The sequence below is a fragment of the Tympanuchus pallidicinctus genome, unplaced genomic scaffold (genome assembly GCF_026119805.1).
Source record: "Tympanuchus pallidicinctus isolate F22 unplaced genomic scaffold, pur_lepc_1.0 scaffold3, whole genome shotgun sequence".
In the NCBI taxonomy this organism is placed as follows: domain Eukaryota; kingdom Metazoa; phylum Chordata; class Aves; order Galliformes; family Phasianidae; genus Tympanuchus; species Tympanuchus pallidicinctus.
This window is the reverse complement of record NW_026294747.1, coordinates 34,039,231-34,056,993: the sequence shown is the minus strand read 5'-3', so window position 1 is coordinate 34,056,993 and position 17,763 is coordinate 34,039,231. Positions and strand designations below refer to the sequence as shown.

General features: G+C 35.6%; 1 protein-coding gene across 3 annotated transcripts in view; it reads right to left on the bottom strand.

Annotated features, from left to right (window-relative positions):
• Positions 1-17,763, bottom strand: part of AKAP6 (A-kinase anchoring protein 6) — a 272,758-nt gene that overhangs the window by 173,168 nt on the left and 81,827 nt on the right. For all 3 annotated transcript variants that reach the window (XM_052694146.1, XM_052694147.1, XM_052694148.1), the window contains 2 exons: positions 10,666-10,917; positions 4,207-5,979 (listed from right to left, as the gene is read on the bottom strand). In XM_052694146.1, the coding sequence (XP_052550106.1) occupies positions 4,207-5,979; positions 10,666-10,917 (2,025 nt within the window). The remainder of the gene's footprint in view (positions 1-4,206; positions 5,980-10,665; positions 10,918-17,763) is intronic.

Genomic DNA, 17,763 nt, shown 5'->3' with positions numbered 1-17,763 from the left:
ACTCACAGTACAAAATATGATGTGACATCCGCAATTATGCTGCACAAAGCAACAAAACTACTGAGAGGATTTCAGTGTTGCCAAGGCATTTCTGGATCTGATAACATTTTACTCAGTGTTGTATTTTTGTTGGTAATTTTTTTTGTTGATTTTTGTTTTTGCAAATTGCTCCTCAGCAAAGAGCAGTATTTTGGTATATTATGGAAGCAGCACGGTAAGATTTATAAATGAAAAAATGTTGACAACCACTTTACTATTAGGAAAAATATGTAATCCATTTATCTTAAGGGGTTCAGTATTAAAGCACTTTTGCATAATTTATTGAAAGAAAAAAGGTTGAGGAAAGCACTACAGCACTTGAAAAATCCTTTATCTGGTAATTCAAAAAAAGCAAGTCCTGTTCCCTGTCAATTATCTTTGCATTTTTCATCTGTTCTGACATTACTGGTTTACGTTCTGTTTTTCTTCATTACCAAGTCCTATCAGCATTATCATTTTCCATAAGCTTTTTTAGTACCCTTAGCACTACGGCCAAACTTCATTTGTTCTCTTTGCCCTAATGATGAAAATCATCTCCAAATACAAGTAAACTTTGCTTCTCTCATAGCAATCCAGCTTCTACATTAACTATACCAATGCAATGTTTACATTTCATTTTCTGCCCAGAAGAAACTATGTCCTCTATCAATATAAACAATTAAATTTCAGTCCTCCAAATATTTTCCAGGCATCTCTCCACTACCAAATGGACTCCCAACTCTATCTCCAACATGTAATTCACTCAACTGAGCCCATCAAACCATTGGTAGAAGCCTACAGCTTAGTCACCTTGTTACTACCCTCTGAAAATACAAGTATTTCACACACAAACCCATAGGTTATTTATCACTCTAACAAGTTTAGCTCTGAGAGTACATTCTTTTTTGTACACTGCACACTTCACCAAACCTCAGTTCTCCCCCCCCTCCCCCCTCCCCCCCCCCTCCCTCCACACACACACACAGGAAAATTAATCCTATTACTCTAATAACTCAGGTTTTTGATCTCTGCTCCACTGAAAGATCTTGGCTGCAAAGGGGACAAATGGCTGCACAAGGGTGACAATGCCCCTGACTGGACCCTGGAAGGCAACACAAAGACTAGCAATAACTCTTCATTGTAGGATTCCTGGTGCATACTCTAATCCACAACATAAAAATGTGTCAAGAAGGTGAGTAATGAGTGCCAGTCTGAACTGCCTGACAAAGACAGAGCCACCGGAGTTTGGGGAAATTCATGAAAAGATGGGAATGATAGATATCAGATTGCTGTTTTCAGAGAAAGTATTCAAGTATTCATATGACTCTTGCAAAAACTGAGCTTGCCATAAAACAAGCTACAAGTCTGTAAATGAGGAAAATTTGGCAATTTTCTCCATGTAATAAACACTGAGGCCTGTAAAGCCAAAATATCTTCATTTGAATGCCCAGTATTGCACATGGTTGCCTTTCCACCCTTTATAATTATGCCTTCAAAAATCAGATAGAATGGGATTATGAGTTACTACTGATTACAGGACAAAGATGTCAATACAGTTATTCTAGGACTGCTATCTAGTGGACAAGATTTTTCTGGTTGAATTTTTTTTTTTTTTTTTTTTTTTTTTCCATCACTATCTTATTACTCAGGTGATTTAAAATGTATCATTACAATATCATCCCTAAGATGATCTTCCAATTTTCATGTTTGCACATAAAAATGAAAAAAAATATATCATTAGTATGATTTTAAGGAAAAATTAGTTTTATCAAAGAAAGGAACCTTTCAAAACTGGTAAGGTGGAGTTCTAGAATGGTTGAGGAAGGCAGGGACCTCTGGATCCATGTGGTCCAACCCCTGCTCAAGTAGAAACACCAAGAGACAAGTGCCCATGCAGCTTTTTAAGATCTCCAAGGAGAATGCATAGCCTCTCTAGTCAGTCTGTACTTCTGCTGTTACCCACAAGGTAAAGTGTTGCCTGACGTTCAGATAAAGCCTCCTTTGTTCCAGACTGTGTCCATTTCCTGTTGTCCTGTCATTGGGCACCACTTAAATAAACCTGGCCCGATCCCCTTTGCATGTTCCCTTCAGGTAGTTATACACATTAATAAGATCTCTGAGTCTCCTCCAGGCTGAAGAGTCTTACTGAAAATATCGCCAGTGATTTTGCCTGCAGGAATGATGCTGACATATCTTTTTCTTCTCCAGTTAGTATAACAGAAACTATCAACCTGAATCTGCATTCTAAAATTAACTTAGGGTAGCTACTAAAAGTGCTTTAATGCTGTTTTTAGTGTAGAAATACATCTTGACAATAAAAGGAACATTCAGAATTTTCTATCTCTTCTTCTCATATTTATCTCCAAAATGTAATTTCAGAAATGTACATGGAACTGCCACAAAAAAAATGTAACATACCACAAAACAGAGATACCCAGTACTACCTAAATAAGAAGCATGTGCTTATTTAGAATTAACTTATTTAGAATTAATTTAGAAATCATATTTAGAATTAACTGCACTACAGTGCAAAATATGGCAGAAATATGTAGTGTTTATCACAAAGAAAGTGTTCCAGTTCAGCAGCAATTAGGCCAGACAAGCAGAATTCTGTCTACGGATAATCAGAAAGATGAAGAGTATAAAAGTACCTGTGCAAGGGCATCTGCATAATTTGGAAGTATGAAAAAACAAATTTGGCTAGTTTCCTCAGATGATTATATTCCATATAAATAAGACAATGGAGAAGTCTTCCAATAAATAAATACTGCAGCATACATTCAGCAAACTGCTTACTGTTGAGGTATTTCCAGATTTGAATTAATTCAAAATTATTCCCGTCAGTATAAAATTTTGAAACCACTTTCTTCACTCTATTAAAATAGCTAAAATACAACTTTCAATGATTTTGAGACTGCCACTTCTTTCAAGGCCAAAAACGAAAGGTTGAGTTCTTTTAGTTTTGTTTTACAATCTCGATAAATAAAATATATTAGGCTAGACATTTTCCACAATGTAAGTGGATTACAAACATGCACGTGCTTGCTTCTTCTTAATTAGCTTCTCCTTTCATATCTGACTTCATTAGCATAAAATTAGCGCAAAAAAAAAAAAAAAAAGATTTGAACTACTGCTAAGACACATTCATGCAGTTAGGAATCCTCTTTTTGGGACTGAAGATTTATTAAACAATAGAACTGAACTAAATTCCAAATGATGACACTTTTCCCATTTGGCTTGGGGAATTATGAAACAGGAGATCTGGCAAAAGAAAGGACTCTGTTGCAACACATGTATGATATTTTTTAGGAAGATTTTGTTTGCAATTTTTCATAACCTCACATAACAGAGGAATTTTCTATTTTTTCTACTACTTATATCACATTAAAGTTGCTCAGCAAGTCATCACTTAGGCAGGAATCATCCCAGTAAAAGCTCTTGTATTGAAAAACTAACCATTTTTTAGTTCTATAAACAGAAGACAGAATAATAGCAACAGAATAATAACATTAACATAAAATAAATAATAGCATTAACTGCAACCTTTTTCCCTTTCTGAAGAACAGGTAGTTCAGAAGTGATGCAAAGCCAAAAAAAAAAAAAAAAAAAAAAAAAAAAAAAATCCTATCTCAACTCAAGTTAAATTAAATTAAAAGCTGCTATGTTTAGTTCCACAAAAACTAGGAGGAATATCATTGCAAAAAAGGAGAACTGAATAAAATGAAATGAAGTTATTATACATTATGTGACAGGAGTCAAGAAAATTATCCCCACATTCTTGCACTAAAGCAATTTTTCTATTGTTACTTTTTTTTGTGAAGAAAATTGGCAATATGAAGTGGGGACTACAAAGCATCATTTCACAAAATGATAATTTTCAAATGCTTCCAAAAATAACCTATTATGAACATAATCTTGGCCAAAAGAAGCTCTGCTATCTTTGTAGAGTATGTTTTGCCAAGTTTAAAGGCATTGGTGTAAGTAAGACAATCAAATTCTGTGTAATTAAGGTTAAGTGCAGCCAGTCATAAGCACAATTATCATTACTGCTGTCTAATTCCATTGGTCAGTAGAGACTATTGTCATCATTAAAAAAAAAACAAAGCAGGTTTTCCCTTGCTCCCAGCTTCACCTCTATGTACAGTCTTATTGAAAACACAGCACAAAAACACAGGATTATGATCTTACCTCAATTTTTTCCCATATGGTTTCATAATTCTCTTGATGTTGTATGTCTTGCATAAGTTGACAAATTAAAGCTGATTTATTTGAGGCAGAAGTTTCATTCTCAGTGCGCTGAGTGGCAGCTGTCCTTTCCAACTTTCCTTCAGTATATTTTTTAATGCCAGACACAGGCATAGAAAGATCTTCATCAGAGAGAATATCACTGAGAGGCCCAGATTCAATACTGTCACCCAAGGAAGATACTATATCACTTGAAGAACTTGGTGAAATTCTACCCATTTTTTTGTGTTTTTTTACCTGGTATGTAGGATACATTTCTGAATCTGAGTTCATTTCTGACAACTCCCAGTCATCAATATTTTGAATAGCTTCTCTTCTGGGCCTTTGAGGCAGCAGCTTTGTCAAATTTTCTAGTTTTAAAGCTAACACTTCAGTTTGTTTGAGATGTGAAGGAAGTGCTAAATATTCATCAGAACCATACCAGATCTCACCATCTTTACTGTGTTTATGACTATAACTTGGTGATGAGGATACACTTTTATTTTTCTTTCTTTTCGGTAAAAGAGGTGATGAGTTGATATGTTCAGAACTAGCTGAGGAAGCACTCTTTTGGCTACATGGTGAACTAAAAGGCTCGGTTTTACCTTGTGATTGTCCATTTAGGTCTCCCTGATTACAAGCATCTGATGATGCAGAAAAAGAATCAGTTTCTGTGCCCTCTAGACACTGAGAGTTATGAGAAGTAATTCCATTTTGTAGAGAACGTTCTCTTTTTTTTACTTCTGTTGGTGGAGCTGTTTTACACATACGTACAGACATTCTGCCAGCTTTGACTTTCTGTAGAGTGTCATGAGACTTCTTGTGCTTTGATTTTTCTTTACAGGTATAGTAAGCAGGTTTTCCTAGACTCACAGGACTGTTCTTAAAGTGATTATTTATTGTGTACTCAAGATTACTATCGCCTATTTTATTTAAGCAATCGTAAGACTGACTAACAGCAGATGGACTACTATAGGTTGACTGTAAAGCCAGGCAAAGTTTGGACCTGTCTGGTGGATCTAACAGTGAGGGTGTACTTCTACTCATTTCATTCTTTACTATCTGAGAGATTTGCCTTTTAAAGTCATTGGTTTCCATGTAGTCTTTAAATACATCATCTTTCAGAAACAGACCTCTTTTTGGCAAAGTAGGCTGTGTGGGGGAATCTTCATTATAGTTAAAGCAGTCTCTTATGGATCTCTTAGAATTTGAGTTTTCACAGTGAGGGTGTTTGATTTTTTCATCACTGAGTTGTGAAAGATTGTATTCTGGTTTCTTCTGTGCAGAAACTGTTTTGTTCTCAGTTGATGAGACTCCATCTTCAGAGCAAGGTCCTTCAGTAACAGGAGAATTAGAAGGAGAATGTGAAAGCTCATGTGGTCCTTTCCTGTCCTTGCTTTCATCTCCATCTTCTGATGCAAGAGGTAAATGTTTTTTCTCATTTAATGCTTCATTACTCTGAGGAGCAATGGAATCTGTTGCTACTGCAAGTAAACCCACACTTCTGATAAGTCCTGGAAAGTCCTTATCCATCTCACTGTAGTTCCAGGATTCAAATGATTTTGCTTTACCTTGGCTGGAGGTCATGTCGTCTAGAGCACCAAGCAAATCTTCACTTGGACTGTAGTCAGATAGTTCAAATGCAGTAATACCACAATCCAATGACAAGTAATTTTGAGAACATTTGATGGTTAGCTGTCCAGAATCATCAACTTCAGTTAAAGAGTCAAGTCGATCCTGAAATAGAGGAAGAAATGGCACCTTTTAGAAGTTTAATTTCATATGTTACGCACAAGATAATGAAATATCAGCTTTATGCTTCACTGCCTAACATCTAATAAAGTATTAATCAATGAACAAGAAAGAAACTGGAAAGTTGATCTAAGAAAAATAAAACAAAACTTTAGGTCAAGTGGTTACAACAACTATTTAAAAACATCACAAAGGGCAAAAATTCGTGTTTTAGGATTCTAATTCTAGGTGGCTAAATCTGTATGCTGGTCTTTTTTGCCTGGTTTGGTGTACATAATAGATATATTTAAGGCAAAGTTTTACCTAGAGAAGGTGCAGTTAGTGCAGTTACCCCTACATTCTCACAATAAGCCACTTGGACTACGGTCTGAACCAGAAGAGTCTCAATAAAGAAGGCTATTGATTGCAATCCTCTATAAACATAATGTTTGATCTCTGTACTTACACCCACCAAAACTTATATTAATCATAGTAACATACAAAAAATTCTCTTACTAAAAATGTTGTTTGTGGAAAACATACATTACAAAAATATTTATCAACTGAAATCTTGGACTTTGAAGTGTTTTTGATATTTTTTATTTAGGATGTTATATCCAGATGTAGAACCTATGCCACACACTATGCATTGTCAATAATCCAGAATAAAAAAGGGAAGTTTCTATTAAACTGTTGAATTTCTGTTCTGGAGTTGCATTTATTAAGGAAAATAATGATTAAACAAGGATTAGTATTACAGCTGCATTTTTCCTCTAATTTCTGGAAAATATTAGAAGCTGTAAAGCCATATATAAATCAAACCCCTTCCCAAAGGCAAAAGAGACCTTCATTTCTCCTGAGTAATGAGCTCCATTCCTTCGACTCTTAAAAAAAGTGTTTATGAATCTTAATAAAATCTCAATAAAGTTTTAATAAAATTTACAATCACGTTCTTTAGACCATTTAGCTTGGTCATTTCCCAGGCAGCCATTTAAACATGTGGTTCAGATGAGCATTATTTAATGCCAGTATTACCATAGTTTTATTATTTTTTTTATTCAGGAAAATATTCACACATCTACCAAGAAGAATAACTTACTTCAAAAAAACTGTTTCCACACAGTAATATTTCCTGTAAAACACTGTAGGCTATATTTCCAAAACCATCTTGTATTTATATATGATCCAGTACAATTCTGCGGTTTTTTTTACTCTTTCAAATAAGTTAAATTAATTAGCAAGGTTTTCCTACTGTGAATTTTCCAACTGTTTGAGACCATTCAAATTCACTGTATATTACCATGGACTTATACTGGCCCTTTTCATACTTCCTATTCTCATCAATTTCGAAATACAACTATTACAATTAGCTCCAGCTAGGAAGAACTCAGGCTGCATTGAAGTGATTTTTCTTTCTTCTTAGCTATCCCTGGGTAGTTCCTAAAGGGGAAAACGTCCTTTAAAATATTAATTTTCTAAAGTTCTTATTTAAAAAACTATTTTCTCAATTTGGCATCTCCATCATAGCAGCTTGCCCCATTGATTTTTATTCTATTTCCATTATTCCTCAAAGCATGAACTCTCTTGTATCTCTTCTGGCTGGCACCAAGATAGCCAAAAGTACAGTTACTGTCTTCCCAGATAATTGGTTGTGTTCCTAAGCAAGTCAATACAGACTGTGCTGTATGCTTTCTAAAATACTATAAATAGAGCCCAGAAGGACTGTTCCCTGCCCAGAAAATTGTCTGAACACTATGAGAGTTGCAAGAGCAGTGATGCAATTTACCGAGATGCAATTGTCTCATAGAGCACAAAAGAAAACTTGGTACATCAATTCCATGGAGTTCCTCAGTTAACACTGGCAGCCTGAGCTGCCAGTCTTAAAGCTGACTTAAGGATCAAGCCAAACATTTGGTGAAATGACAGGTTCACGGACTACAGAAAACATTTGATCTGCTGGCTCAGATTAAGTTTCCATCTAGACTAGTAGATTGTGCCTGCAATTACTTCTAAATACTTTCTGCCACTTTCTGCCAGCTAAGCTACAGGATGTGGGTATACACACACACACACACATATATATATATGTGTGCGCATGACCCCTAAACACAAAATATAAAAAAATAAACCTTATAAACTATAAAAAAATAAACTTTAATTCCTTGTTCATATTCCTCAATTACTCAATTAAGAAAATGTTTCTGTAAGGAAGGGTTATCTGCTTGTGTCAAGTTTTCTTGGTTTGCCCAAGCAGTTTCACTATCCACATACACACAAAAACCCCTAGAAGATATACTCCTTACACTGTGAGTCATTTTGTAGTCACACAACACAGACCTGTCTGGGAAAGAGTCCAGGGATGTAGATGAGACCAGATACAATTTTCTCTATGTTATTTTTTATTATCTCTTATTTATTTTCTTCACTCAAATAAAGCCACTATCACATTATATTCGATGAAAAGCTTGAATAAATATATGTAAAAAAAATATTAAAATCTACAGAGCAATTTCTGGGAATCTATTTAAGCATTAGAACAGGAACTTAATATTGATATTTTTTTCCTTCTATTGCCAACCATTAATTTTATCAAATGCTGTTTATGTTATACCTGAGAGAAATTAAAGAACTGCGATAGGATATACTGCTTTTTATTATTATTATTTTTATTATTATTATTATTATTATTATTATTATTATCAAGCAAGCCAATACGGAAAAAAAAAAAAAATCCCACTGGAAAATAATCCATCCCTCTCCAGTCAGTCCTCCCTTTTTTGGAAGGACATTTTTAATAGGAGTTGTATTAAGAGCCATGTGGGACATTTTCTGTTTCTTAGTATCTGAATCAGTTCTTTTCTTAGGTCTTGAAATCACCACACTTGGGCCAAAAAAATCAATATTTCACCCTCAGTCATTACTCTGGATTTTCAAACAAGCATCAGTTTCACTTGCCAGAGATTTACCATCAACAGCAAAGGAGAAACTAAATCTGAAGCATCAGATGCACATATATCAGGAAGAGGGGGTGTGGAAGGTGGGCCTGGACATGTCTGAATATTGATTTCAGGGCCACCCACTTTGTTGTACCAAAGACATAAAAATTCAAAAGGGAGCAGAAAGGTATGCACATTCTCTTTAAACTTCAGAGATCTGAAATTAAGGACATCTTTACGGGGCTTTTGACTTCCTCTGCAACATAGGTCGCAGAATCCAGACAGTGATGCCCCCCAGCGATCAATATTGAATACAGTCTTGTAAATCTCAATTGTCGGTTACCTGGATAAAGGGACAGAGCGCACCCTCGGCAAGTTTGCTGCTCATATGAAGCTAGGTTTTGCTGATATTTTTCAGAATGCTGTGCTGACTTTCAGAGAAATCTGAGCAGCTGGAGAGTTGGGTGAAGAAGAATCTCATGAAGTTCAACAAAGGCAATTTCAGGGTCCTGCACCAGTACAGCTTTGGGGCTGACCTACTGGAAAGCATCTCTGTAGAAAAGGAGCCTACGGGTCCAGTTGGACACCAAGTCGATCATGAGCCATCAGTGTGCCCTTGTGGCCAAGAAGGCCAGTGACATCCTGGGCTGCATTAGGAAGAGCATTACCAGCAGGTTGAGAGCACAGAGCACTGGAACAGGTTGCCCTCAGATGCTGTGGAGACTCCTTCTTTGCAGATATTCAAAATCTGCCTGGAGTTGATCTCATGCAATCTACTCTAAGTGACCTTGTTTGAGCAGTGGGAGGTTGTGGCAAGGAGGGAGTAGCCTCCTCTGCAACGTTATTAGCAAAAGGACTAGAAGGAACAGCCTCAAGTTGCACCAGGGGAGATTCAGATTGTACATTAGGAAATACTTCTTCTCTGAAAGAGTGGTTAGACAATGGAACGGTCTGATGTAGTCACCGACTCTGGAGGTGTTCAAGAAACATTTAGATGTTCTACCAAGGAACATGGTTTAGTGGGATATTTTGCTGATATATCCCTCTACTAATATGTGCTGTGGATGGTTGGACTGGATGATATTAGAGCTCTTTTTCTTGATGATTCTATGATTCATTTCAATGAAAAGGCAATTTAGCTAAACAAATCCAGATTTACAAACCATTTACATGTAAGTGAATTCAACACTGCATTAGGGGGAAAAAGGTTTCATTCATGTATAGTTGTTTCTCAGGCAAAATATGTGATTGTTTAGTGGCAAATTGCAAAATCATACTAATAATAGTCCATGTTCTCTGCTTTAAAGTGATTATGACATAACCTGGAAAGTTTGGAAAAACATTTTGCAAACTTCCTGTTTCCGTATGCAAGAAGAGCTCAAGCTTTTAAGTGAAGAAATTACTGCACATAAAAATTGGGTTTTGAATTGCATGTGACCTTTACATTCAAGAGCAACTAGAAACTCCTCTGTAAATATTTCCACCCCTTTACAAAAATTATTTCAACCAAAAGATAACTTTATTTACCACTATTATGACATTTTTGACAGCTGCTCTTACTGGTTCTTCTCTTAGTTTGGTATGAACAGATACTAACTGAAAACACTCAAGATAGGTTCTTACAAAAGTAGCAATAAATGTCTGTATGCCAAGCTACACTTAAAATTGTCAACCTAGCAATTTAAAATGTGCAACAGGTACAAGCTTCTTCAAATACAAATAAAATTATCAAAAATGCTCAATTTAGTTACTATACCTCCTTTGTCTCTTCAGAAAATGCTTGTAGAATATCAGTCTGTCTGGTGTAGTTTCCATTAGCGTCTTGCAGCCCCTGGAGAATGCGCTCTCTCAGAACCAGAACAGAAACACGGAGCTGGTGCCAGAGTAGTTGTACTGTATGGATATCGACTATCACATTGACAGAGTATGAGAGAAGCTTCAGAGAAAACTCAGTCTCTAGTAAAGCATGAATTTGTTCAACATGATCGGATATATCTTCACAAATATCCTGTAATGGAAAAAATAAAGTAGGTATTAAGCTACAGTCAAAGTCCATCCATGGATCAGATCTACTTGTCAACCACATTTTATTAATTGCAGATTAGCTTATTTCAGAGAGGAAAGATAACATAATGAATACATCTAAGGTTCTCTATTTATTTATTTATTTATGGCAACGCTACAACAACTGAACCAGCAGCTGTCTTGTTTGGCAGGAATGCTCAGTAAGCCCAGCGTACAGTAAGGAAAGATGGCATAACAAGATTACATGAATCAGAAGCAGAAAACTAACACTGTAAACTGACAGCCTAGAATACAGAAATAGGAATGAAAGTGATAATATTGCCACAATGCATATCTCTCTTTATCCTTTTAGTTTATTTAGTTTATTTCCCCTCCAGTTAAAATGCAGACTATACAATCTGTCCCATCATCGAGAAAATTCTTTTGGACAGTATTTCCCTTTAAACCAAGCCTTGATAGCCAAGTAGGGCAAAAGTCTGGAATGGCATCAATGTGGACAAGCTATTTATGAGATCTATTGCTGATTGCTGCAATGAGAAGTTGCTAATTTTTCATAGTCTTGTTCTGAAGCCAAATCAAACAGAAGATGAGTGGAGGACAAGTTGCAAACAGTTGCGTTGAGAAAGCAGTAAAAAAAAAAAAAAAGTAAGTTACTAAGTTATAAAATAAAGACTTTGATGGAATTGTATCCTCCATATTTATCCGTGTTCCAGATTTCTGAACTATATTGCAAACAGAGTAATGTCTTTATGATCAGCATCTGATTTTCTTTGTGAAAGGAAAAAATTTGCTAGCACAAGACTGTAAGGAATACTTAGACAAAAACTACTGAGTGAATAATGCTGCTTTAAAGCAATCCAGCTTGAAAGCTGTGTCTAAAAAAACACGTTATAAACAAGTAAAGAAATGCGACTAAAATACTAAAAAAATAGCACCACAATCCAGTATGTGGCAGTATAAAAATACATAACACTAATAAAAATGAGAATAAGCAACATAATTTTGATTCATTTCAAATTTGCTTTCTATCAAAACAATCCCATCAAACAATTACAATAAAAGCTTGTGTTTCTAACAATACTTGTGGTTTTTTTGCATAGCAGTAGAATAACGATACTCAATAAAGCTGATTCCTCCTAAACTAACAATGTAGAACTGTAATTTTTATCTGTTCAGATTTGACAACTTTAGTCTGAAAGTGAAATTATTGAATGTATAGCTGTATGTACATAACAAATCAAACCAAAGTTAAATCTCAAGATAATATTAAGAAATACATTTAGTACAAGAGATAGAATATCAGCCTTAAATAAACTGCTTTGGTTGAGTACTAGAAGTAGTAACATGTTTTTATAAAGTCCTGACAGCTAAATCAAGTCTCTGCAGGAGTAGCTCCCAGAAATGTCAGAGGTGAGCACAAAAACACTGGAGTTTCAATGAGCAGAGTTTAGGTCTGCCTTCAGAAGGAGGCAATCTCCCTTCCTCTCCTTCTCCTTCATCACTTGGTCATGACAACTAGCATCTATATTTTCAAGAACAAAACACGTGGCCTCACCTGGAAATGCAAAGGGCTGCATGTGTTCAGAGCTTCAAATGTTCACACACTTCTAGAAAAGTTAAGTGGCTCAAGTGTTACCAGATTACTGCACTAAACCTATTCTCCAGGCATAAAGGCACAGCTAAAACTCTTGGTAAACCACAATAGAAACTTTACTGGGAAACACAGCTGTATTATAATGTTGTTGCAAATATTTTGAAAAATATTTTAAGCAAATTAAACTGAATTTGCATTCACTTCTCTAGTGCTGTTCACGCCTCCTTCCTTCTGGCCATAAAGTAGTTTAATTTCCATTCTCAGTAACAGTACACTGTGTAGTAACTGTAACTTTATATATTAGACACAATCCGTACAAAAATATTTTGTATCAGCTGGATGAGCTTAATTATGTGCCAAAGTGCAAAATAAGTTTTCACTATTTTCTAGCTTCTCAAAACACATACCTGCTGAATTAAACTGCCAAAAAGATTCTCAAGAGTTTTGACAAGGAGAAATTGTCAATGTATGAAATACTGAGTAATGAATCTAGATATTACAGCAGATCAGCAGAGTACAGAATTTCAATTAAGTTTTCTCTGGAGTTACTGTTACTCTATCTCCCAAAGCATCTAATGTTTCTGATGTAGACAAAGTTACCTCAGCAACACAGCAAAGTTTCTCCTAAAATGCAAATCACAGCACCACTGAAGGTTTGAAAGCAGTCCATATTCAAGGACATATTCTATTAATTTTTACAAGGCTTGTTATAAATCACACATTTTCCTTAACAATTAAAACTCTGAAGCACTTTAGAGTTAAGGGCATTACAGCAGCCAAATGCTTCATGCACCAATAAGATAATTAACCATTCATGACAGGTCCAGCAACAGGGAGAGACCTTAAGGCCAACCTATGCAACATACAAGTAAAGGTCACATAAACATAAATATCTTATAAAAGACTTTTAACTTTACTGATAAACATGTTGACATTAGGCACTTTCTACAGCTGTGTTTTTGTGTTGTGGTGGGTTGGTTTTTTTTGTTTGTTTGTTTGTTTTCCTCTTGCTTTTCCTACCAGGTTTTTTGTTTGTTTGTTTGTTTTTTCCACCTCTTATTAGATGAAAATCTGATTGAAAAGGTCAGGAAGTTTGGTTTATTTTACAGTTGGGCCTGGCATAGATTTAAAGAAACTTAACTCTGCTATTAATAGATCCAAATATTCAATGTCCAGAAGTCCTGGACAAAAGTCTACAGTGCATGCACAATATGTCCAGGTTGCATTGACCTTTTCCATATTTGCTGTGTGGTCCACTTGCAAACACCATCCAAGTCTGAAGCAGGTAGCATCAATGCAACATGCTTACTGAACACACACAAACCCTGTGTGACAGCTGGTGGCTTGATCTTCAGCCTCTGATGTGCCAGATCCTGCACACATGATTCATGGCCATACACAAGTCTACTGGGTATTTCTGGACAAGAACTATGAGAGCCATAATATCATCTCCCTGTATCACACAGCACTTGTGCCTTTTCATTTTCACTTGATTTTGTGGCTGTTTTCACATGCGCTGCATTTCATTTCACCAGAGGCTTGGTTTCTGGATAAAATGGATAAGAACTAGTTTAGAGAAACTACATCTTACATTAAATTTGGAAAAATAAATTAGATCCCTGTTGGTATCTGCTTTCCTTGCTTTGTAGCTGTCATATAATGATGGAAGGCAAAAGCTTAGCAATGGAAGAGAAATAGCTGCCTAAGACTAATGCCAGCACTTCAGCAAGGAAAAATGATGGTGTTTGTCATACACATTACAGCTACTTAGTCCCTAGCAGTAGAATGTCAATAAAGCTGCAACCTATTTACTTATCTTTTCTTTATGCTTGCCTGGTACAAAATAACCTCTTGAGAGGAAACAATACAATCTCAAATCCAGATGATATTATCTAGTATAACATTTTCTTACTACTGTATATGATATTTAGATTTACAGATAATTCAGCAAAATGAAATCATTACCTCTACCACAGCTACAAATTCACTATTTTTTTAAATAATTAATTCAGTTCAAATACATCATGGAAACAGCACCAGAGATCCGATGTTAAGGCAAAAATAAGTTATTCATTTCCAAGAGAATTCAAAGTCAACGTCTTTCCTGCTAAAACTGCTGGAGTCAAGATATTTCCAGAGTTTATTCAAGTCTTGTCTTCAATTGCGGCACTTTTGAAAAGTGGGGATACTCATGGTAGAAGTAAAAATAAATTAAAAAATTGAGCAATGACCCACTGCAACTTACAAAAACTGCAGAGGTGAGACAGTGCTTTAAAGCCATCACAATTGAGAAGAGGAAACAGAAAGTAAGAAGACAACAGTAAAAGTGACAACAAATCTGGACTTACTGAAAGTTCTTTGTCTCAAGCAACCGGTATAGAACTATTAGACCATATTATTCATTTGTAGCCTGAAGACATATTTTCAGATGTTGTTAGTACACTTTCGCAGTGATCATAGAATCATAGAATCACAAGGTTGGAAACGACCTACAAGATCATCCAGTCCAACCATCTCCTCATCACCATTGCCACCACTAGCACTAAACCATATCACGCAGCACGTCATCCAGACGCCTCTTGAACACTGCAACTGATGATATCCTGCCACCATTTTTTGCATGGCAAAATATTCTTCAGCTTTTTACACAGCTTACACCCAGTCAGCTGCACAAGTCTGCATCTGAACATGGTGGTGGTCTCATTCTACCACAACCCCTTACAGTACACAAGCGATAGCATTTTCATTATAAATCCCTGATCTTTCTGAGGCTGTTAAAAGAGCCTGTTAAAATGTGGCCTCTTTGTCTTCGCTCTTCCTAACTCCTTGTATTTAGCATTAGATAGAGACAAAAAAAAAAAAAAAAAAAAAAAAAAAAAAAAAAGAAGTAGAACATTGTCATGTGTCCTTATTACCTTACTACAGTTTGTATTTATAACCAAAGAAGAAGCAATATCATCACATAGTACCTAAATGCTGCAATGAGTGCAAGGTGTTATTACCAGAAGTAGTAAGAAAATAAAATAACATGTATACTTTTAAGTAAAAAGAAAACAGTGTTTTTCTGCTGGCATTTATCTTAGGTCAACTGCAATAATATATAAACTACAATTGAAAGTATAGAAATTCTTACCCATTTTATAATATATACTTTAACATCAAGAGACGTTAGAGTCTGAATTTTACAGAATATCATTTTCAAAGCGTCTTTTTTGAAATTATTTATCTCAAACCATTCACTGCACACTTATATTTTTAAACTACTTCCTACTTGTGTTAAGGTAAAAGTACTGTCATCCTTCATGGAATATCCTGCACATGGACTGTGGAATTCCTTAGGCCAGAGGGGCTGTATCCACTTGGCTACCAACTGCCCACTTCACTCAGTCTCTCAGGCAGCTGATCCTGTAATTTGCAGCTGACAAATCCATCAGCCAGCTCATAACCCTTTCCATCAACTAAAATAGCCTGAACTGCAAACATTGCAGTAGACAAAGAAAAAGTGCATAAACAAACCCTCCAGAGCCTATGAAACCTAAGCTTTGATGCTAACTGTAAAAATATATATGCTTTTATCTGCTCCTCAAGAAATTCTGCTACAGTGTTTGTGAAACTACTGAAAGATGAAAGGATACAATATGTTACTTCAGAGTTAATATCAGTAACAGAGAAGCTGTACACCAGATTCCTCTCCTTTGATCTCACAGTAAAACCTCAATATGAAGAACAGGTTGCCATTAGTCTTACAACTACTGTACATGCAAAACAAAAACTATGATTTAGGAAACCATCTATCCACTTGGTCTTTCCTTTTAAGTGTATTTTAATTGCTCAGAAGACAAAGTTGTGGTCAATTGCTATCTTTCAGAAAAAAATGTCAATCCATCAATCATTTTTGAAACATACTTGTGAACTATGAATTAAACTCACTCTGCATGCCTTTATATGTTTATATAAAGAACACAAAAGAATTTTTATTGCTAAACAAATAAAGATTTATAGTTTTCAGTGCAATATTTTGCCTTTTAGATGTGCTTTGACTTCACAAAGAGCAGTTCTTCAGCTCTATTTGCCTCTATCTCCAAGCAGTGTTATAATAAGGATAAATTTATTTTCTTCTAATTTGTATTATTAGTGAAACTTTAACAGTAAACACTACTTGGACTGGTTTGCAGATGTTTTTAAGTATACTCTTTAATCAAAGAAAATAGCCACACATAAAAAACCCAGTTTGACCAAGCAAAATCAACTGTCTTGGAAAGCTCTAGACTTACTACAAGTTCTAAGTCAGCAAAGAGCTGAATTGCTGAACTACTGTAGCTTGTGTCATTGTGGAATCCAAGGACTAGGGGAAATGAATGCAATTTACTGCTGCAAAGCACAGCAGCAGAACAGCTAACAGGAGGTTCCAAGGTCACTGACCATAGCTTTTGCTTACAACAGCAACCTAGGAACGCATTGGTTCTCAAAGTACATTTCTCCACTCACAGCTTCCATACTACTGAGCTTAACTTTCTTGGTTTGCCAGCCTTCTGAACATCACTCTCTTTCTTGCTTGTCTGTTGTTTCAACTTAATATCTTTATTGTAAGTGAGACTTCAAAATTTGAGCAAGTAGTCTGCATTTTACCTTTTTCTAAAATTCTCAGAAACTTGTTGGAATATGGCAAAATTATTAATTTGACTGGTGTGTTTTCCCTGTAGAATATCTTGACTTCTTTTTTCCCTTAAAATACACTGTTTTTAGACAGATTTCAACATAAATTATCAGGTCTTACAACAGTCTAGCTGCATGATACTCAAGTACATGATACTAAAAAAACAAATTTCAAAATAATTGTCCAGTTCAGTGATCAGGCCAGTAGTCATGTCCTTACTGCAATCTGTCATTTCAGGATTCAGTAACTAACATTCTTATATCCTTGTACTTCAGAATAGTGTGAAACAGATGCCAAATCACTGATTCTTTGACAGAGCTGTTGTAGTAATGGTTTGTCTGGGAATGTGAAAGATATGGAGCTGCTCTGTAATAACTTATTAGTAGCATGTATGATATATTTTATTTGTGTATTCAGTGTGCAAGTATACTGGTCAACTATGTTTGCAAGGAAAAAGGCCAGAAGAAAGGGAGAAATGATGTCACTCACTGAGCACTTCAGGCTGCTTGTGTAATGATACCTGAAAAGTCAGTCACAGAGCTCCAGTCTTGGGATACCAGCAGCTTGCATTTGTGCTG